General features: G+C 46.5%; 1 protein-coding gene and 1 long non-coding RNA gene across 5 annotated transcripts in view; one reads left to right on the forward strand and one right to left on the reverse strand.

Moving 5' to 3' along the window:
- The window catches only part of gak (cyclin G associated kinase), a 129,732-nt gene that overhangs the window by 105,736 nt on the left and 620 nt on the right, over positions 1-23,376 (reverse strand). For all 4 annotated transcript variants that reach the window (XM_033018426.1, XM_033018425.1, XM_033018429.1 and 1 more), the window contains exons 2-5: positions 11,494-11,555; positions 8,210-8,269; positions 6,186-6,300; positions 5,054-5,196 (exon numbers count right to left, since the gene is read on the reverse strand). In XM_033018426.1, coding sequence (XP_032874317.1) covers positions 5,054-5,196; positions 6,186-6,300; positions 8,210-8,269; positions 11,494-11,555 — 380 coding nt within the window. The remainder of the gene's footprint in view (positions 1-5,053; positions 5,197-6,185; positions 6,301-8,209; positions 8,270-11,493; positions 11,556-23,376) is intronic.
- Positions 1,278-23,376, forward strand: LOC116971335. Its single transcript, XR_004411475.1, has 3 exons — positions 1,278-1,365; positions 15,871-15,876; positions 23,365-23,376. It is a non-coding gene; the product is annotated as an uncharacterized LOC116971335 (long non-coding RNA).

Here is a 23,376-nt window from a genome sequence, read left to right on the forward strand (position 1 = left end):
TCCTCCAGATCCAAGGCATAGCTATGGGCACTCGCATGGGCCCCAGCTATGCCTGCCTCTTTGTGGGGTACGTCGAACAATCCCTATTCCAGGCGTACACTGGCCCTATCCCAAAACTTTACCTCTGCTACACTGACGACTGCATTGGTGCTGCCTCCTGCATCCATGCAGAACTCACCGACTTCATCAACTTCACCATTAATTTCCATCCTGCACTCAAATTCAATTGGACCATCTCCGACATCTCCCTACCGTTTCTAGATCTCACCGTCTCCATCACAGGAAACAGACTATTGATCGACATCTACTACAAACCTACTGACTCCCATAGCTATCTAGACTACACTTCTTCCCACCTTGCTTCCTGTAAAGACTCTATTCCCTACTCCCAATTCCTCCGTCTACGCCGCATCTGCGCCCAGGACGCGGTTTACCATACCAGGGCATTGGAGATGTCCTCGTTCTTCAGGGAACAGGGTTTCCCTCTTCCATTATAGATGAGGCTCTCACTAGGGTCTCCTAGATATCCCTCAGCTCCGCTCTTACTCCCCCTCCCCCCACTCGCAACAAGGACAGAGGCCCCTTGTCCTCACCTTCCACCCCCCTATCAGCCGTCGCATACAACATATAATCTGCCAACATTTTTGCCGCCTCCGACGGGATCCCACTACTGGCCACATCTTCCCATCTTCACCCCTTTCTGCTTTTTGCAGAGACCGTTCCCTCCGCAACTCCCTGGTCAACTCAACCCTTCCCACCCAAACCACCCAGATACTTTCCCCTGCAACCGCAGGAGATGCAACACCTGTCTCTTTACCTCCCCCCTCAACTCCGTCCAAGGACATCTACTCCAACTCCTCCAACCTCATCTACTGTATCCGCTGTTCCAGGTGTCAACTTCTCTACATCAGCGAGACCAAGCGCAGGCTCGGCGATCGTTTCGCTGAACACCTCTACTCAGTCTGTCTTGACCAAGCTCATCTCCCGGTGGCTCAGCACTTCAACTCCCCCTCCCATTCCCAATCTGACCTTTCTGTCATGGGCCTCCTCCATTGTCAGAGTGAGGCCCAGCGCAAATTGGAGGAGCAGCACCTTGTATTTCCCTTGGATAGTTTACACCCCAACGGTAAGAGCATTGACTTCTCTAACTTCAGGTAGCCCTTGCTCTCTCTCTTCATTTTTCCCCTTTCCAGTCCTCCCACTAGTCCCACTGTCTCCGCCTACATTATTTCTTTGACCCGCCTCCTCCCCTGACATCAGTCTGAAGAAGGGTCTCGACCCGAAAGGTCGCCAATTCCTTCTCTCCAGAGATGCTGCCTTACCCGCTGAGTTACTTCAGCAGTTTTTGTCTACTTATTTTAGATGGTCTGCCATGATCATATTGAATGGCGGTGCTGGCTCGAAGGGCTCAATGGCCTACTCCTGCACCTATTTTCTATGTTCTAATCAAAATGCCTGACGGTATTAAATTAGCACATTTAACACTAGATAATAATTTAAAAATGTTCATTACTTAAGTGTAACTATCTTGTGGTTACTGAACATAGAACAATACAATGTTCAAGAAGGAATTGCAGATGCTGGAAAATCGAAGGTAGACTGAAATGCTGGAGAAACTCAGCGGGTGCGGTAGCATTTATGGAGCGAAGGAAATAGGCAACGTTACGGGCCGAAACCCTTCTTCAGACAATACAATGTGTGGGATGGAACTGCAGATGCTGGTTTAAACCGAAGATAGACACAAAATGCTGGAGCAACTCAGCGGGTCAGGCAGCATCACTGGAGAAAAGGAATAGGTGACGTCTCATGTTGTGACCCTTCTTCAGACAGTCGAGAGAACAATACAAGACAGGAAGAGGCCCTTCAGCCCTCATACGTGAAGCCACGTTGAACTAATCTCCTCTGCCTGGATGTGAATCAAATTCCTCCATTCCCTGCATGTCCACGTACCTACCTAAAGCCTCTCAAACACCACTATTGACCATCATCCCTCGCAGCTCGTTCCAAGTAGCCACCACAGTGTAAAAAAAGTGACCTGCACATCTCAAGACTTATAGCGTTATCCCGCATGAAAGCAAACCCTTCGACCCAGCCTGCCCATACGGACCAAGATGCCCCTTCTACATCGGTCCCACCTGCCCACGTTTGGCCCATATCCCTTTAATTCGTTCCAATGAATCTGTGGAATTCTCTGCCGCAGAAGGCAGTGGAGGCCAATTCACTGGATGTTTTCAAGAGAGAGTCAAGGGCCTGTCCCACTGTACGAGGTAATTCAAGAGCTCTCCCGAGTTTAAAAAAAATCAAACTGGTGAGAAGTACGTAGAATGTACGTAGCGGCTACGTCGGAGCTCGTGGCTGTCTCGTAGCGGCTCGTAATGCTAACGGCAGGTACTCGGGAAACGCGGTAACTCGTGAAGTTTTTTCAGCACTGTGAAAAATGTCCACGAGAGCCCCGAGTACCTACGAACGGCTATTACCATAATTCTCCGAGTTCGAATCGGGGAAACTTGGGAGAACTCTTGAATTACCTCGCATAGTGGGACAGGCCCTTTAGATTTAGCTCTTAGGGCTACTGGAATCAAGGGATATGGGGAAAAAGCAGGAACGGGGTACTGGCTCAAAGGGCCGAACGGCCTACTCCTGCACTTATTTTCTGTGATTCTATACATGTATCTGTCCAAATAGCTTTTAAATGGTGTCATAGCACCAACAATTCCGCTCCTTTATAGTTCCTCTCTATCAAACTCCACCTCCCTCTCCACCTTAAAACTATTCCTTCTAGTCTTTGACATATCTATCCCGGTAAAAAGATTCTGACTGACAATGGCGTTCACAAAGCTAAAAAATATTAGCGAATTGTGCAATTTCACAGTCTTTTTGAGCATTGCCGGGGGGGGGTGGGGGGACTGAAAGGACTTCTTACACTTTGCTCAATATTGTGAAACATTGGTGAAACAATACAGAATATCAGACACTGAGACTTTTCTCTGGACACTAACATTTTACTGGAAAAAAATTCAGAGAATAACCTTTTCTTTTGCTTTTTGTTTTCAAACAAGTATTGTAACACTGGAGACAAAACGCATCAATAGACAATAGGTGCAGGAGTAGGTCATTCGGCCCTTCGAGTCAGCACCGCCATTCAATGTGATCATGGCTGATCATCCCCAATCAGTACCCCGTTCCTGCCTTCTCCCCATATCCCCTGACTCCGCTATTTTTAAGAGCCCTATCTATCTCTCTCTTGAAAGCATCCAGAGAACCTGCCTCCACCGCCCTCTGAGGCAGAGAATTCCACAGACTCACCACTCTCTGTGAGAAAAAGTGTTTCCTCCTCTCTCTTCTAAATGGCTTACTCCTTATTCTTAAACTATGGCCCCTGGTTTTAGACTTCCCTAACATCGGGAACATGTTTCCTGCCTCTAGCGTGTCCAAACCCTTAACCAACCTATACGTTTCAATGAGATGCCCTCTCATCCTTCTGAACTCCAGAGTGTACAAGCCCAGCTGCTCCATTCTCTCAGCATATGACAGTCCCGCCATCCCGGGAATTAACCTTGTAAACCTACGCTGCACTCCCTCAAAAGCAAGAATGTCCTTCCTCAAATTAGGGGACCAAAACTGCAGACAATACTCCAGATGTGGTCTCACCTGTGCACAGAGTCTCTTGCTCACAGCAGGTGAATCGAGGACCAGAGGACATAGGATTAAGGTGAAGGGGAAAGGTTTTTATAAGAATCTGAGGGGTAACTTTTTCATGCAAGGGGTGGTGGGTGCATGGAACCAGCTGCCAGAGGAGGCAGTTGAGGCAGGAACTATCCCAACATTTAAGAAACAGTTAGACAGGTACGTGGATAGGACAGGTTTGGAGGGTTATGGGCCAAACGCAGGCAGGTGGGACTAGTGCACCTGGAACAGGGCCTGTTTCCACACTATATCACTCTATGGCGATCTTAGAAGCCAACATTCTCAAACAGTAAGGAGCAACCCAATAAAAATTAGTTCTGCTTTGTTATAATGACAGCAGTTTCCGTAGTATCCGATTACCTCAATTCTTATGAACAAACCAGCATATCCTCAAGGGAAGATTCCACAAGATACTCTTACCAACTCACTGCCAAACTGAAAAGAAAAATACCTGTCCTCACCAAAGTTAAAAACTAAAATCTGGTGTACTGCCTTGGTGAGGTCTGCTGTACGACTTCACCGGGTTGTATTGCAAAACAAAGCATTTCACCGTACCTAGCTACATGTGACAATAAAGCGTCATGGAATCATTGAATTGGAGAAAGTCAACTTGTTTCTAGTTGCCAGTAATCCATTGAACTAAACAGTACAAAATTGCTGCAACAAATTATCTTGTACCATGCAAACTTCCAAAATAATACTGTGTAACAAAACTCTGCCATTTATATTGTGTTGGAAGGAACTGCAGATGCTGGTCTATACTGAAGATAGACACAAAATGCTGGAGTAACGCAGCGGGTCAGGACGCATCCCTGGAGAAAAAGGACAGATGACGTTTCAGGTCAGTCTGCAAAAGGGTGACGACCAAAAACGTCACCTTTGGAATCTGTGGAATTCTCTGACTCAGAAGGCAGTGGAGGCCTTTCAAGTTCAAGTTCACATTTATTGTCACAGGTTCAAGAGAGAGTTGGATAGAGCCCTTAAAGATAGTGGAATCAAGGGATATGGGGAGATGGCAGCAACAGGGTACTGATTGTAGATGATCAGCCATGATCACAGTGAATGGCGGTGATGACACAAAGGGCCGAATGGCCTACTCCTGCACCTATTGTCTATTGTCGTTTTCTCCAGAGATGCAGCCAGGCCCGCTGAGTTACTCTAACTTTTTGTGCCCACTACTTATACTGCTATTCACACACAATGTGGCTGTGTGTGGACATTCAGGTGGAATGATGAAAATTATACAATCACAAACTAGATGACTCAGCACGTTTTCAAATAAACAGCAACTTCCTTTCCGCAACCAGTTCAGGGAGCAAGTGCAATTGTTCTTAGCTTAGTCAGGTACGCAGAAGCTGCTCCTTACTTTCAGATCTCGATGAATGATTGGTGGTTTCTGTTTGTGCATGTGTTGCACTCCACGGCATGCCTGGTAGAATATTTTCAGCACTGTATTACATGACAGGGAGACATTTGCTTCAGCCTTCTTTATAAACTCAACCAGCTGCCCTGGAAGCAAGAGGGAGGGAGAAGAAAAACAAATATGCATCAATTTTAACCAAACGTGCGGCACAGTGGCGCTGCGGTAGAGTTGCTCCCTTTTACCCCTGTCCAACTTAGGCGATTTCTTAGGCGACTACAAGCGACTAGGCTGTCGCCACATGGTCTCCTCAGTCGCTCAAAGAGCCGTACCTTTTTTCTGGTCGCCGCTGGATTTTGAAATGTTCAAAACTTTTTGACGTGGGCTTGACGTCAACGATCGTTACCTGACGTAGTGCTGTCGTCAGGATGACGTAGGTTGTCGCCGGGGCTGACTTCAATGAATTCCATTGGCGACTACCTACGTCAACAGGCGACAGGTACCGGTGACTGAATTGTCTTACCTTGTCGTAGCTTGTCGCGGGTGGACGTAGGTTGTCGTAGGTGTGGTCGTAGGTGGACGTCCTAATGCCGTAGCTTGACGTCGACTAGGTGGTAAGTTGTTGCAGACATTGTCGTAGACTTTGTCGTGGGGGGGTCCAGTCGCCGTTTTTTCGGCGACCTGCTACGACTGTGATAGTCACCGGAAAAAATCGCCTAAGTGGGGCAGGCCCATAACAGCACTTGCAGCACCGGAGACTCGGGTTCAATCACGACTACGGGTGCTGTCTGTGCGGAGTTGGTACGTTCTCCCAGTGACCTTGTGGGTTTTCTCCGAGATCTTCAGTTTCCTCCCACACTCCAAAGACGTACAGGTTTGTAGGTTAATTTGGCTTGGTATAAGTGTAAATGTGTGTAGGATAGTGTTAATTTTCAATGTTATTGGTCGGTGCGGACTCGGTGGGGCCGAAGGGCCTGTTTCCGCGCTGTATCTCTAAACTAAACAAATAAACTAAGCTAAATTTTTACCAACAAAAAAATTCTCTCTTTCCTCAATCAATCTAGACAGTAACCAAAAAATATCTTCCCCATAGCAGCAAGCAAGCAAGCCATTGTATGTACATAGGTGGAGAACCTACCTTTACATAGTTCTGTGAGTATAAGGTATTCTCCTTGTCCAGTGTCAGATTCTTCTTTTCCTATAGAAGCTGCCGAGCTGAACTGTACAATGTTAGGATGCCCTGAAAGTTTCTTCTGAAGTTGCTTTGTCAAGGAGACAAATGAATAAAGGTTTCCGCCGCTCCACATGTTAAACGTACTTACACATTGGTCATAAAGATTGTTGCATTGGATCGTGGAGGCATTCAATCTTTTAAGAACATTTTGTACACTGAAGGGCATGAGTTGAGCCCAGCAACAAAGCACAAACACAACTCTTCATTGGGCACAATACATCTTGGCAAGCAGCTCCTTCAAGCTTCAGTGAACGTCCCCAAGTGTTCGGAGAAAGTTGGAAAGCAGGACAAAAAAGTACGTCAAAATGTAACGCAAGAAAGATATATCCGCTTGATTGTTGCTGTGAATCCCAGGAAAGAATAACAATTGAGATTTTAAACCACTGACTGCAGTGACAGTCATGGGGGAACGTTGATTTCTCTAGCTTCAAGTAAACCCTCCTTTCCCTCTCTCGCCCCCCCCTTCCCCCACCCTAGTCGTCCTACTCGCTCCACTGTTCGCATCCTTGTATCCCTTTGTTATCACCTCTACCCCGGCCAACAATGGGCCATTGTGGGCTCCACCCTTCCTTGTTCACCTGTTGCCGGCCCAGATTTGTTCTGGCCTTTTCCTACCTCCAGTTCCCTCCCCTCTACATTCAGTCTGAAGAAGGGTCCCGACCCAAAACGTCACCCATCCTTTTTTTTCCTCTCCAGAGATGCTTCCTGACCCGCTGAGTACAGGCCCTGTCCCACTTTCCCGAGTTACTCACAAACTCTCCCGAGTTTTCCCCTTGATTCGAACTCGGAGAATGTCGGTAGCGAACTCGTAGGAGTCCGTAGATGTTTCGCAGCGGCTCGTAATGCCAGCCGTAGGAACTCGGGGCATCAGGTAAGTCGGGGCGTTTTTTCAACATGTTGAAAAATGTCCACGAGTACTTACTAACGGCTATTACCGTAATTCTCCGAGTTCGAATCAAGGGGAAAACTCGGGAGAGTTCGTGAGTAACTTGGGAAAGTGGGACAGGGCCTTAACTCCAGTGCTTTGTGTCTACATTCATGGGAATGTTAATTGCTCTGAAGTGAGAGGTAAATAATACTCACATCAAATAATAAAACCCTTCTGATCCTTTTGCAACCTGGTAAATAACACCCAGTTAAATACCTCTTCTAATCCAATCTCATTGAAATCCTGGTTAGGCCCAAAAAGATCCTCTGATCCTTTGACAACCTGTTTGTTTATTCTGTGTGGGTCAAGAGGAGGCAGTAAGAATAAAACCCTGAACAAAACAAAACACAAGGCGGACACCAGATTGGGGAGATCTGGGAGGTGACAGGTTGTTGTTAAGGAAGTGAAGGTGGAATAGTATTTCGACCACCATATACCAACGGAGAAACAAGTCCTAGCTCTGAGTCACAGCTAGAGGAAGTGTGTAGGAAGGAACTGCAGATGCTGATTTAAACCGAAGATAGACACAAAATGCTGGAGTAAGTCAGCGAGACAGACAGCATCACTGGAGAGAAGGAACAGGTGACGTTTCGGGTCGAGACCCTTCTTCAGGCAGCTGCCTGTCCCGCTGAGTTACTCCAGTATGTTGTGTCGATCTTCGGTTTTAATTAGCATCTGCACTTCCTTCCTACGCATAAAGGAAGTATCCGTTCGGTTGCTTTCACAGCCCTTCCAGCAATGCAGCAGTGGAGATGAACTCTAAGAACTAGACGTATTTATTCTCTTGTACAGAATTAAGGTTTGGATGGAATGAAAAAAACAAATAAGAAAGCTTTGGAGTATGGATGCTGCAGTGAACATTTTGTTTCATGTATCTTAATATTTGTTGAGCAAATATTACGATGTATTAATAATATTCCACTGACAGATGGGTAGCAGCTATCCTAGCGGCATTCAAGGACTGACAAGCAACAGGGCTTCACGTGACTTGAAAGGATACCATAAAACAAACTTCCTGAATGATTGCTTTACTCTTCTCTTCCTCGTTTGATAGAAGTCTCTGGAATACAAAAGAAAATAATTTGACGATGGAACACAGAAAGTAGTGGCAGGTTAAGGGGACAACTGCTCTGAGTGACAATAAAGTAAAATAACTTGACATTTTGATTTGACCACACACATTGGCATACCAGATAATACCTTGACTGACAAGAGCCATTCCACCTGCAATTTGATCAGCAAAGCAACGTTAAAGAGCGGCACGGTGGCGTAGCGGTAGATCTACTGCCTAACAGTGCGAGAGACCAGGGTTCAATTCTGTCTACGGGTGATGTCTATATGGAGTTGGCACATTCTGCCCGTGATCTGTGTGGATTTTCTCCGAGATCTTCACTTTCCTCCCACACTCCAAAGACGTGCAGGTTTGTAGGTTAATTGGCTTGGTATATATGTAAAATTGTCCCTAGTGTGTGTAGGATACTGTTAATGTGTTGGGATCACTGGTCGGCGCGGACTTGGTGGGCAGTTTCCGCGCTGCATCTCTAAACTAAGCTAAACTAAAATAAAACTCAACTAAATTGAAGTCTGCATTTATGTAGCACCTTTGCTAAAGGAGGAATTTTCCAACATTGACCCCAGATTGAGTATTGAAGCAAAAGCATCCAACTGAGACAATGCTCCTCAGTTGCAAACTCTCCCATCAAGTTGTTCCAGGATGTTTCTGTAAGGTTATCTCTCATTCTTCCACATACCAGAGGGCCCAAGCTCAATACACTCAAACACTTTTTGATGACTAAATTGGGAGGTTGTGCTCAACACGAAGGAATGACAAAGCGACGTCTCTTTTCTCATAAAAAGATCAAGCTAAAGGGTTAACTAGTATAGTTTGGAGATACAGCGTGGAAACAGGCCCTTCGGCCCACCGAGTCCACACCAACCAGCGATTCCCGCACATTAACACTGCCCTAGGCACACGAGGGACAATTTTACATTGTCTTTGGAGATTTCCAAAGATTCTCATTCCTCAGAAAAGAAGTTGCACTTCTTTCCATTCTTAATTGGAACTGAGGCAGTGTTCCACAGTTATCGCCTCTCCCATCAAGTGTTTCCAGTATGATGCATGTTTCAGTAATATCCTCTCTCATTCTCCCATACCCAAGAGGTCCCATGCCAAATATCCTCAATAAGTTTGATAACTAAATTGGGAGGTTAAGCTCAATGCTAGAGAATGAAGAGGCCAAGTCTATTTCCTCTTGAAAAGAATAAGTCAAAGGGTTAAACATAGAAAATAGATGCAGGAGTAAGCCATTCAGCCCTTCGAGCCAACATCGCCATTCAATGTGATCATGGCTATCATCCAGAATCGGTACCCCGTTCCTGCTTTCTCCCCATATCCATTGATTCCGTTAGCCCCAAGAGTTAAACCTAACTCTCTCTTGAATACATCCAGTGAATTGGCCTCCACTGCCTTCTGTGGCAGAGAATTCCACAGATTCACAACTCAACTGAGTCTGTGGAATTCTCTGCCTCAGAGGGCGGTGGAGGCTGGTTCTATGGATATTTTCAAGAGAGAGCGAGATTGGGCTCTTAAAGATAGCGGAGTCAGGGGATATGGGGAGAAGGCAGGAATGGCTTACCGATTGGGGATGAGCAGGTATGATCACATTGAATGGCGGTGCTGGCTCGATGGGCCGAATGGTCTACTCCTGCACCTATTGTCTATAGTCTCTGGGTGAAAAAGTTGTTTCCTCGTCTCAGTCCTAAATGGCCTACCCCTTATTCTTAAACTATGACCCCTGGTTCAGGACTCCCCCAACATCGGGAACATTTTTCCTGCATCCAACCTGTCCAATTTTATTTTTTTATGATAACCTCTCATCCTTCTAAATTCCATTAAATATAAGCCCAGTCGATCCATTTTTTAACTAACACGCAGAGGTTTACAATTCTTCAAAGATTTTTTATCATTCTATGTTTCCACTCTTGGAATGAGGCCGCAAATTTAAGACACCAAGAAATCGAACAGAAAATTCAGAAGAACCTTATACAATGGCAGGAGCGGGCATTTGAATAAGAAAGGGAGGATAGTTTCACTTACACGCAACAATGACCTTATGTTCCACAGAAGTAAAGATCACATCCTGAGATTCAAAGCCCCACCTTCACTTATTCAACTTGCTGGCATCAACTACCCCACCTGCGATATGCCCGAAATGTGTGACTCAGACATAATTCCAAATTAAATAGAAGTATTTCCTGATTTATGAGCAACTGGTTCAGTCATAAAGTCATAGAATCTACGGTCATGGTGGCGCAGCGGTAGAGTTGCTGCCTTGCAGCGAATGCAGCGCCGGAGACCGGGTTCGATCATGACCTTGTACTCGTTAGAATTAAGATTGAGGGGGGATCTTATAGAAACTTACAAATTTCTTAAGGGGTTGGACAGGCTAGATACAGGAAGATTGTTTCTGATGTTGGGGAAGTCCAGAACAAGGGGTCACAGTTTAAAGATAAGGGGGAAATCTTTTAGGACTGAGATGATAAAAACATTTTTCACACAGAGAGTGGTGAATCTCTGGAATTCTCTGCCACAGAAGGTAGTTGAGGCCAGTTCATTAGCTATATTTAAGAGGGAGTTAGATGTGGCCCTTGTGGCTAAAGGGATCAGGGGGTATGGAGAGAAGGCAGGTACAGGATACTGAGTTGGATGATCAGCCATGGTCATAATGAATGGCGGTGCAGGCTCGAAGGGCTGAATGGCCTACTCCTGCACCTAATTTCTATGTTTCTATGACTACGGGTGCTGTCTGTACGGAGTTTGTACGTTCTACCCGTGACCTGCGTGGGTTTTCTCCGAGATCTTCGCTTTCCTCCCACAATCCAAAGACATAGACATACCTGTCCAAATGTTTCTTAAACATTGCAATAGTATCTGCCTCAACTACTTCTTCCAGCAGCTTGTTCCATACACCCACCACCCTTTGTGTAAAAAAGTTACCCCTTCGGTTCCTATTAAAAACCTTTCCCCCATCACCTCGATTCCCTTACACTGGGCAAGAGACTTTGTGCAGCAACCCAATCTATTCCTCTCATGTTTTTGTACACAACATTTTGCCAGCAATTAAACGGGAACCACGAAGGGGTACAACTCTCATCCTGACAGGAAGAGCCCGGAAGAATTAATCTCAGTCAACTACGGAGGCAATGGAAACACTTCCTAAGTTGGCTCCCAAAGCAAAGAATGGCCTGAATGCACCTCACACATATGTTCAAACCATAACTCACCTTTAACGCATAGTCTCTCCCACTACCAATATCCTGGGCTTCATAAACAAACGCAAAGCCACCTGTTAAATCAGAAATATTTTTTTTAGAGTGCGGAAAACGAAAGTGAAAATTACAAAGTATCAGACTGAAGAAGGGTCTCGACCCGAAACGTCGCCTATTTCCTTCGCTCCATAGATGCTGCCTCACCCGCTGAGTTTCTCCAGCATTTTTGCCTACCTTTGATTTTCCAGCATCTGCAGTTCCTTCTTAAACATTACAAGGTGCTGGAGTAACTCTGCTGGTCCATCGGGCTTTTAGATTAGTCTGGAGAAACAGTGGGGAAACAGCCCTTCGGCACAATGACTCCACACTGACCAGCGATCACTCCGTACACACCAACACTATCCTACACACTCGGGACATTTTACAATTCTTACCGATGACAATAAACCTACAAACCGGACGTCTTTGGAGTGTGGGACGAAACCGGAGGTATTTGATCATTGATCATATTTAGTTTATTATCACGTGTACCGAGGTGCAGTGGAAAGCTTTTTGTTGCATGCTATCCAGTCAGCGGAAAGACTATACATGATTACAACCAATCCGTCGACATTGTCCAAATACAAGCTAAAGAGAATAATATTTGGTGCAAGATAAAGTCCAGTAAAGTCCGGCTGAAAATGGTCCTAGGCTCCCCAAAGAGGGAGTTGGTAGGTCAGGACCGCTCTCTAGCTGGTGAGAGGACAGTTCAGTTGCCTGGTAACAGCCGAGAAGAAACTGTCCCTGAATCTGGAGATGTGCATTTTCAAACTTCTGGACCTCTTGCCTGATGGGAGAGGGGAGAAGAGGGAGCGTCCAGGAGTGAGACTCGTCTTTGATCATGCTGCCGGCATTTACCTTGATGTATTCCCCTCATCTGACATACTGGAGGCCAAACACTTCAAGGCCCATTGCAATCTCAAGATCAGCTGTCCATATGGTATACTGTAAACGCAATCAGAAAAATGCCCATTGTAAAACACGAGCTGGAGCCTCACAAGCCCGCCGGCCAAATCTGCCATATTTTTCAGATCATGACTGATAAATACACGGCTTTTAATTATTAATAGTTGCAAAACTCCTGTATCTCAATCAGAATGTCCCGGGTGCAAGACACATTGCAGTGAATTGAACACAAAAACCTGTGCTGAGCAACACACAAACAACACTGCCAGGGCTATCTCTTTTAATCCTCTACAAAGGTGGAAATAAAAGATCCCAAGGCACGGTTCTGAAGGAAACAATTACCTCCTGGTTCATATCACAAGGTTGTAAGTGATAGGAGCAGAATTAGGCCATTCGGCCCATCAAGTCTACTCCGCCATTCAATCATGGCTGATCTATCTCTCTCCCCCCTAACCCCATTCTCCTGCCTTCCTCCCATAACCCCTGACAACCGTACTAATCAAGAATGTATTTATCTCTGGCTTAAAAATATCCATTGACTTGACCTCCACAACCTTCTGTGGCAAAGAATTCCACAGACATTTCCTTCCTGAAGGAACGTCCTTTTATTCTGAGGCTATGACCTCTAGTCCTAGACTCTCCCACCAGTGGAAACATCCTCTCCCCATCCACTCTATCCAGGCCTTTCACTACTGGGTACGTTTCAATGAGGGTCCCCGCTCATCCTTCTATACTCCAGCAAGTACAGGCCCAATGCTGTCAAACGCTCATCATAACCCACTCATTCCTGGGAACATTCTGGTTAACCTCCTCTGGACCCTCTCCAGAGCCAGCACATCCTTCCTCAGATATGGTGCCCTAAATTCCTCACAGTATTTCAAATGCGGCCTTACCAGAGCTTTATAGAGCCTCAGCATTACATCCCTAGCCCTCTTTAAATAAATGCTAGCATTACGTTTGCAGATTCTGCAGATTGTTATTTCTTAGTCAATTTTACAATGCAAAAACAAAATGCACTGACACATATAGGAGATGCAAGGAATTGCAGATGCAAGCTTAAAGGGGGAAGGGGGGAAGAAGAGGAAACACACAAAATGTTGGAGATGGTATCAAACAGGAAATTAGAAATGCGTGCGACAAAGGCAAAACCGTTATAATGGGTGACTTCAATCTACATATAGATTGGGTGAATCAAATTGGCAGGGGTACTGAGGAAGAGGATTTCTTGGAATGTATGCGGGATAGTTATCTAAATCAACATGTAGAGGAACCAACGAGAGAGCAGGCTATTTTAGACTGGGTATTGAGTAATGAAGAAGGGTTAGCAGTCTTGTTGTACGTGCCCCCTTGGGCAAGAGTGACCATAATATGGTTGAGTTCTTCATTAGGATGGAGAGTGACATTGTTAATTCAGAAACAATGGTTCTGAACTTAAAGAAAGGTAACTTTGAGGGTATGAGACGTGAATTGGCCAAGATTGACTGGCAATTAATTCTAAAAGGGTTGACGGTGGATATGCAATGGAAGACATTTAAAGACTGCATGGATGAACTACAAAAATTGTTCATCCCAGTTTGGCAAAAGAATAAATCAGGGAAGGTAGTGCATCCATGGATAACAAGGGAAATCAGGGATAGTATCAAAGCGAAGGATGATGCGTTCAAATTAGCCAGAAAAAGCAGCATAGCGGAGGACTGGGAGAAATTCAGAGACCAGCAGAGGAGGACAAAGGGCTTAATTAGGAAAGGAAAAATAGATTATGAAAGAAAACTGGCAGGGAACATAAAAACTGACTGCAAAAGTTTTTATAGATATGTGAAAAGAAAGAGATTAGTTAAAACAAATGTAGGTCCCTTGCAGTCAGAAACAGGTGAGTTGATCATGGGGAACAAGGATATGGCGGACCAATTGAATAACTACTTTGGTTCCGTCTTCACTAAGGAAGACATAAATAATCTGCCGGAAATAGCAGGGGACCGCGGGTCCAAGGAGTTGGAGGAATTGAGTGAAATCCAGGTTAGCCGGGAAGTGGTGTTGGGTAAATTGAATGGATTAAAGGCCGATAAATCACCAGGGCCAGATAGGCTGCATCCCAGAGTACTTAAGGAAGTAGCTCCAGAAATAGTGGATGCATTAGTAATAATCTTTCAAAACTCTTTAGATTCTGGAGTAGTTCCTGAGGATTGGCGGGTAGCAAACGTAACCCCACTTTTTAAGAAGGGAGGGAGAGAGAAAACGGGGAATTACAGACCAGTTAGTCTAACATCGGTAGTGGGGAAACTGCTAGAGTCAGTTATTAAAGATGGGATAGCAGCACATTTGGAAAGTGGTGAAATCATTGGACAAAGTCAGCATGGATTTACAAAAGGTAAATCATGTCTGACGAATTTTATAGAATTTTTCGAGGATGTAACTAGTAGCGTGGATAGGGGAGAACCAGTGGATGTGGTGTATCCGGACTTCCAGAAGGCTTTCGACAAGGTCCCACATAAGAGATTAGTTTACAAACTTAAAGCACACGGCATTGGGGGTTCAGTATTGATGTGGATAGAGAACTGGCTGGCAAACAGGAAGCAAAGAGTAGGACTAAACGGGTCCTTTTCACAATGGCAGGCAGTGACTAGTGGGGTACCGCAAGGCTCAGTGCTGGGACCCCAGCTATTTACAATATATATTAATGATCTGGATGAGGGAATTGAAGGCAATATCTCCAGGTTTGCGGATGACACTAAGCTGGGGGGCAGTGTTAGCTGTGAGGAGGATGCTAGGAGACTGAAAGTTGACTTGGATAGGCTGGGTGAGTGGGCAAATGTTTGGCAGATGCAGTATAATGTGGGTAAATGTGAGGTTATCCATTTTGGTGCCAAAAACAGGAAAGCAGACTATTATCTAAATGGTGCCCGACTAGGAAAAGGGGAGATGCAGCGAGACCTGGGTGTCATGGTACACCAGTCATTGAAAGTAGGCATGCAGGTGCAGCAGTCAGTGAAGAAAGCGAATGGTATGTTAGCTTTCATAGCAAAAGGATTTGAGTATAGGAGCAGGGAGGTTCTACTGCAGTTGTACAGGGTCTTGGTGAGACCACACCTGGAGTATTGCGTACAGTTTTGGTCTCCAAATCTGAGGAAGGACATTATTGCCATAGAGGGAGTGCAGAGAAGGTTCACCAGACTGATTCCTGGGATGTCAGGACTGTCTTATGAAGAAAGACTGGATAGACTTGGTTTATACTCTCTGGAATTTAGGAGATTGAGAGGGGATCTTATAGAAACTTATAAAATTCTTAAGGAGTTGGACAGGCTAGATGCAGGAAGATTGCTCCCGATGTTGGGGAAGTCCAGGACAAGGGGTCACAGCTTAAGGATAAGGGGGAAATCCTTTAAAACCGAGATGAGAAGAACTTTTTTCACACAGAGAGTGGTGAATCTCTGGAACTCTCTGCCACAGAGGGTAGTCGAGGCCAGTTCATTGGCTATATTTAAGAGGGAGTTAGATGTGGCCCTTGTGGCTAAGGGGATCAGAGGGTATGGAGAGAAGGCAGGTAGGGATACTGAGTTGGATGATCAGCCATGATCATATTGAATGGCGGTGCAGGCTCGAAGGGCCGAATGGCCTATTCCTGCGCCTAATTTCTATGTTTCTATGTAAAATGCTGGAATAACTCTGCATTCCTGGAGAACATGGACATGTGACATGTCGGAGGGAACCTTGTTCAGTCTGAAGAACCGGAAACATAACCCATTCCATTACCAGGGATGCTGCCTGACCTGTTGAGTTACTCCAGCATTTTGGATCTTTCCTTGGTCCAAGATCTGCTATTTTCAGGCATTTTTCTTGTTTCCATTACACAGGTCCACCACCGATTCTCCAGCTACTGGCCCCCCCCCCCCCCTTTAATCCTGACAACTCCCCTCTCCCCCTGAAACCGTGGCGCCTTGGTGGGGAGTGGCGGCCGATCCCAGCCTAATCGTGATTTCCGCGGCAAACCGACGGTTAAAATTTGCCGTCTGTGGCCGGGGTTCAGGAACTCCAGCCCGGCCAGAGCCGGCAGAACTGTTCCCATAGCCACCTTTGCAGGCCGGTATTTCGGTCTCCCCCCTAAAACCATGACCTCTGTTGGTCCTGCAAAATTGATAATCCAGAAAGGCTATTGAACCAAGGGCGCTGGAAACACGGTAGTGGACCTGCACTGTGATGCTTCATTATTCTTCCTTCAGAATCTGGAGGCCATATAGTAGGCCCCCTTCGGTCATGACTGACCATGGGAGATGCATCCTGGTCGGATGTAAGCCTGGGCGATGTCATATGGAGGACAGGCTGTTGCCCATGCAGCATGTCCCCCCTCTCCACATCGCTAATCGATCCAAAGGAACAGCAGGGCCGTTACAGTTTGGCACCAGCACCGTCGCAGGAGCTGCCAGAGCAAAGTTGTAGACAACGACGAACTGCCTTAGGGACTCCGACTCCGAATTTTCTTGAGGTTTACTCCTGGAGCCCTTTCCATGACTGGATATGGCCACAAGGCAGTGGAGGTTTTACATCAGAGTTTTCCCTCTCCCAGATAAACTGCCTTCCCAGGCTGACGAGCCCCATCTGCCTGAGACTCGTGGGGGCGGGAGCGTCTACCTTCCCGTGCAGGTCTATAGCACCTGCCCAAAAGGCCATGAAAGAGTTCAAAACAGTGGTGGAAATCCTTGGTCAGCAAGTTGGAGGACTTTCTGGATTTTACAGGTGAGGTCTCAGAAATTGCAGATCTTGGACCATTGATATTAACTAAATATTCAATAGACAATAAGTGCAGGAGTAGGCCATTCAGCCATTCGAGCCAGCACCACCATTCAACGTGATCATGGCTGATCATCCCCAATCAGTACTCCATTCCTGCCTTCTCCCCATATCCCCTGACTCCGCTATCTTCAAGAGCCCTATCTAGCTCTCTCTTGAAAGTATCCAGAGAACTAGCCTCCACTGTCCTCTGAGGCAGAGAATTCCACAGACTCACAACTCTCTGTGAGAAAAAGTGTTTCCTCGTCTCCGTTCTAAATGGCTTACCACTTATTCTTAACTGTGGCCCCTGGTTCGGGACTCCCCAACATCGGGAACATGTTTCCTGCCTCTAGCGTGTCCAAATCCTTAATAATCTTATATGTTTCAAAAAGATCCCCTCTTCAATTAAATATAATACTTAAAAAAGCAAATGCACATTAAAACGAAAACCAAAATTAATAACATTTTTTTCTCCCTCCCCCCCCCCCCCCCCCCCCCCCCCACAGTGTGCCCCACTCAGATTCACACCTATTTCCCCCCCCCCCCCATTCCTTCCTCTGGCTTCACAATTTGCAACTCTTCATTTAGGCTGTATTACACCTCTGCACTGGCCTTTGTTCTAACCATTTGTCTATCGAACCTCCCCCTCGCCTGTGTCCACCTATTGCCTGCCTTGCTTTGTCCTGCCTCTCCTCTCTCCCAACTTTCTTCACCTCTCCCTCCCCACCTACAATCAGTCTGAAGAAGGATCCGGACCCAAAACATCACCTATCCTTGTTCTCCAGCGATGCCGCCTGACCTGCTGAGTTACTCTGAACACTTTGTGTCCTTTTGTGTTGACTAGCATCAGCAGCTCCTCGTTTCTACCTCGGAATACACTGCCTACTCAGAGCTCCTTTCAACTCACCAGGTGCTACGGCTGTTTGGGGCCAGGTAGCGAGACTCTCTACACCCAGAAAACGTGAGAACACATCGGGATGGCAGGCAGAGTGCCGGGACACAGGGTCGGAGGCAGGGCAATCTGGATAATATCTGGTCTTTCTCACTTTATGGGAGCTTGCTGAGCAGACAACCAGCTGCCTTGCTTTCCACATTGCAACAGTGACGGCATTTAAAATTATTTTCATAAGCTGTAAAGTACTGTGGGATATTGGGAACGGGATGTAAAAGGCACCGTTATAAAAACGTACGATAAACCCTCATTATTAAAGACCTCTTTATAAGGGATTTCAGTTATAGTGGACGGTCTCTTTAAAAAATACAGGATTCTAGTTACACTGCAGAGGCTGCCGAAATTGACATGGTATTGAAACTGACAAGGCACTGAAACTGACAAGGCACTGAAACTGACATGCAATCGCTTTGATCAACACAACTCTATTAAACAATGTAACAAATCATCTTTAGTATTTTTAGCAATAACAAAAATACATTTTAAGCTGTTAAAAAGAATTTTGTAGGTAGACAAAAGTGCTGGAGAAACTCAGCGGGTTTCGGCCCGAAACGTTGCCCGTTTCCTTCGCTCAATAGATGCTGCAGCACCCGCTGAGTTTCTCCAGCACATTTGTCTACCTTTGATTTTCCAGCATCTGCAGTTCCTTCTTAAACAAAAAGAACTTTGTGTTTGAAAACAACTCGTTGTATCACGGATTGACTGCTAGGTAGTTGGAGCAAATCCCTTGTGGGACAGGCCGAAACAAACGGCGACTGGACCGCCCTATGACAATGTCTTCGACAATGTCTACAACAACCTACCACCTAGTCGACGTCAAGATATGGCAAGCTACCGACAACCGGCGACGTCCACCTACGACCACACCTACGACAAGCCACATCCACCCGCGACAAGCTATGACAAGGTACGACCCTATCATTGACAACTGAAGACAACTTAAGACAATTCAGTCGCCGGTACCTGTTGACGTACGTAGTCGACTATGGAATTCCCCGAAGTCAGCACCTGGCGCCAACCTACAACACCTGGCGGCAACCTATGACAGCACCTACGTCAGGGGAAGTCAAGCTATGCTCATTGGCGTCAAATTGACTGTCGCCGAAAAGTCTTGAACATTTCAAAATCCAGCAGCCACCAGAAAAATGCTACGATTCTTTGGGCGACTGAGGGGACTACTCGCCATCATACAGGCGACACCCCGGCAACCATGTGGCAACAGCCTTGTCGCCTGTAGTCGCCTAAAAAATAGCCTGTGGACAGGCCCATAACACGGCTATTGCCGAGAATCATCCCCCCCCCCCCTCATTAGTTTAAAAAAACTGCTTCTACTCATTGACATCCACTGACACTTAGAACATAAAACATAGAATCCCCTCACCTTAAACCTATGTCCTCTGGTTCTTGATTCCCCTACTATAGGTAAAAGAGTTTACCCAATCTAATCCCCTCGTGATCTTATGCACCTCGATAAGGTCAGCCATCATCCTTCTGCACCCCAAGGATTAAAGTCCTAACCTACTCAACCTCTCCCTGTAACTCAGGCCCTCGAGTCCTGGCAACATCCTTATATGTCTTTTCCACACCATTTCCAGCTTGATATCTTTCCTGTATGAGGGTGACCAAAACTGAACACAATACTCCAACTGTGGCCTCACCAACGTATTATACAACTGCAACATGACCTCCCAACTTCTATACTCAATACTCTGACTGATGAAGGCCAATGAACCAAAAACTTTTTGACCACCCTATCGATCTGTGATGCCACCTTCAAGGAACTATGTACCTGTAATCCAAGATCCCTCTGCTCTGCAACACAGCCCAGAGCCGTGCCATTCACTGTGAAAGTTCTGCTCTGATTTGACTTTCCAAAATGCAAAACGTTGCACTTATCTGTATAAAACTCCAAACTGGAATATGCAACAAACTTCCTTTGGTCTGCATCAATTGATCTTAACTTTTGTTTCAGCTGATCCGCTCTGTTTTGAAATGTCAATTGCATTTCACTTCACTCAGTTTTATTGAGAAAGCAGTTTCGGATTTACACAAACTCACTAAAGGTTCAGGTCCTGTGGAAGTCTGTGGAATTCTCAGCCTCAAAGGGCGGTGGAGGCCAGTTCTCTGGATACTTTCAAGAGAGAGCTAGATAGGGCTCTTAAAGATAGCGGATTCAGGGGATATGGGAGAAGGCAGGAACGGGGTACTGATTGGGGATGACCAGCCAAGATCACATTGAATGGCGGTCCTGGCTCGAAGGGCCTACTCCTGCACCTATTGTCTATTGTCCAGTCATACTATTTTGGAATAAAATGGGTCAGGTGCAAAATGATCGATTGTACCAATGGAAATGAATCTCCATAATTTAATCAAGATTGTGTGTGCTGAATTGAATTGGATGTCTGTAATTTCAGCAATTTCCACCATCCAATAATCAACACTTTGTGAGCGCCGTGAATAGATTTACCCCTTGACAACAAACGCACCTTCACCAATCCAGAGGATCAAACACTCTCTTCCAGCTACCATCCACAGCTAGTGGGTCAGAACTCACTCCACCCACAGGGTCTGGAGAGAAAAGACCCCAAAGTAACCAAGAACGTCCATTTCCCACATTCTAGGGGACCATAGAAACATAGAAAATAGGTACAGGAGTAGGCCATTCGGCCCTTCGAGCCTGCACCGCCATTCAATATTATCATGGCTGATCATCCAACTCAGTATCCTGTACCTGCCTTCTCTCCATACCCCCTGATCCCTTTAGCCACAAGGGCCACATCTAACTCCCTCTTAAATATAGCCAATGAACTGGCCTCAACTACCTTCTGTGGCAGAGAGTTCCAGAGATTCACCACTCTCTGTGTGAAACCATCATCTATTCATGACCGGATGGGCAGAGGCGAAGAGCATCATTCCAGAATTATTCCCCATCCAGGGACTGGACGAACACAAACTGCTGGAGTGACTCAGCAGGTCAGGCACGCTAGAGGCAGGAAACATGTTCCCGATGTTGGGGGAAGTCCAGAACCAGGGGCCACAGTTTAAGAATAAGGGGTAAGCCATTTAGAATGGAGACGAGGAAACACTTCTTCAGAGAGTTGTGAGTCTGTGGAATTCTCTGCCTCAGAGGGCGGTGGAGGCAGGTTCTCTGTATACTTTCAAGAGAGAGCTAGATAGGACTCTTAAAGATAGCGGAGTCAGGGGATATGGGGAGAAGGCAGGAACTGGGTACTGATTGTGGATGATCAGCCATGATTACAGTGAATGGTGGTGCTGGCTCGAAGGTACGAATGGCCTACCCCTGCACCTATTGTCTATTGTCATCCCTGGACAATATGGATGGACAATATGGATGGGTGACGTTTCATCTTCTTCAGGTGTCTGAAACATCATCTATTCATGTTCTCCAAGGACGCTGCCTGGCTCACTGTGTTACTTCAGCATTTTGCGTCCCTCTTTGAAAAAATTAGAGCATCAGCAGTTCCTTGTTTCTACAGGTTCTATCACCTCAGGAGCTTTGGTAAATCCACATTCACTTAAGAGTCATACAACGTGGACAAAGGCTCTTCAGCCAAACTTGCCCATGCCCCATCTACACTAGTCCCACCTGCCTCATTTGGCCCATATCCCTCCAAACCTGTCCTATCCATGAACCCGTCCAAATGTTTCTTAAACGCTGCAATAGTCCAGCTTCAACCACCTCCTCCAGTAGCTCTTTCTATACACCCACCACCCTTTGTGTGGAAAAAGTTAGCCCTCAGGTTCCAATTAAATATTTCCCACCTCTCCTTAAACCTACATCCTCTGGTTTTCGATTCCCCTACTCTCACAGCGCCAGGGACCACAGGTACAGAGTTTGTACATTCTCCCTGTGACCAGGTGGGTTTTCTCCGGGTGCTCCGGTTTCCTCCCACACTCCAGGCATACAGGTTAATTGGCTTTGGTAAGTTATAAAGAATTGTCCCTAGTGTGTGTAGGTTAGCGTACAGGGTGATTACTGGTCAGTGTGGACTCAGTGGGGCGGAAGGCCTGTTTCCGCGCTGTCTCTCTAAAGTGTAAATAAAGTGAAGAACACGTTTTTCGTAACGTGAAAAAAAAAGTGACTCCTCTTAAGTTGGCAACCGCTAATTTCTAAAACATAACTGAAAGAGGATAGACAAAAATGCTGGAGAAACTAAGCGGGTGAGGCAGCATCTATGGAGCTAAGGAAATAGGCAACGTTTCGGGTCGAGACCCTTCTTCAGACCTTTCCTCTGAAAGAGGATGCTGTCTTTCCTGCTGAGTTACTCCTGTTTTTTGTGTCTATCTTTGGTTTAAGATCTGCAGTTCACTCCCTACACATGTCCAACTTGCCCAAATGCTTCTCAGAGGTCGCTCCTTCATCCCAGAAAAAAATAGCAAAACTCCTCTGCAACGTTTCCAATGCGAGAACATACCTCCTTCAATAAGTAGGTCAAAGCTGCACACGGTACCCCAAGGACTCATTAACACTGCGGAGTTTCAGCAGGAATACTTAATTTATGTGACAAAGACTAATTTTCAATTTTTTTCCAAATGAGCCACAGACTGACTTTGTTCCACGCATGTACACTAAGCTTGCTCCGTACCTCTACACTCTGCAGTCTCCATGTGGGGGTCAGAAAGAGCTTCACAATCTCCTTACCCAGGAGTTCCATGGTTCGCGTCCGACCCCACCCAGGGCGAAGGAGATCCTTCTGCCCCACCCACCCCAGGGGTGACAGGGTCTGTCTCACCGGGTCCGGGGTGACAGGGTCCGTTTCACCCCTCACCCGTCCACCCTGGTATACCAGTGGCCATCTCCCCCCTCAGCCCTGGCGTGCTGGGGTCTGCGGAAGGCACCCATCCACCCGATGTGATGGGATCATCCATCCTAGGGTGATGGAGTGCTCCTCCTTCCCCACTACCTCCCTCACACCCTGGGACGACGGTGTCTGCCATAGGCAGCCACCCACACTAGGGTGACTGGATCCCCCTTCCCCCACCCACACTAGAGGGACATGATGCATCTCCTCCTCCCACCCTGGGGTGCTGGGGTCCATCTGCTCCACTGCACTGATAGGGCCTGCCTCCCTCTGTCCCCCACCCTGGGGTGACAGGGTCTGCCTCTAACCCCCACCTAGAGGTGACAGGGTCTGCCTCCCTCCCTCCCCCGCCCTGGGGTGCTGGAGTCTGTCTGTCTCCCCCACCCTGGGGTGCTGGAGTCTGCCTCCCCC

This window comes from Amblyraja radiata, chromosome 3, assembly GCF_010909765.2.
Source record: "Amblyraja radiata isolate CabotCenter1 chromosome 3, sAmbRad1.1.pri, whole genome shotgun sequence".
NCBI classification, from domain to species: Eukaryota; Metazoa; Chordata; class Chondrichthyes; order Rajiformes; family Rajidae; genus Amblyraja; species Amblyraja radiata.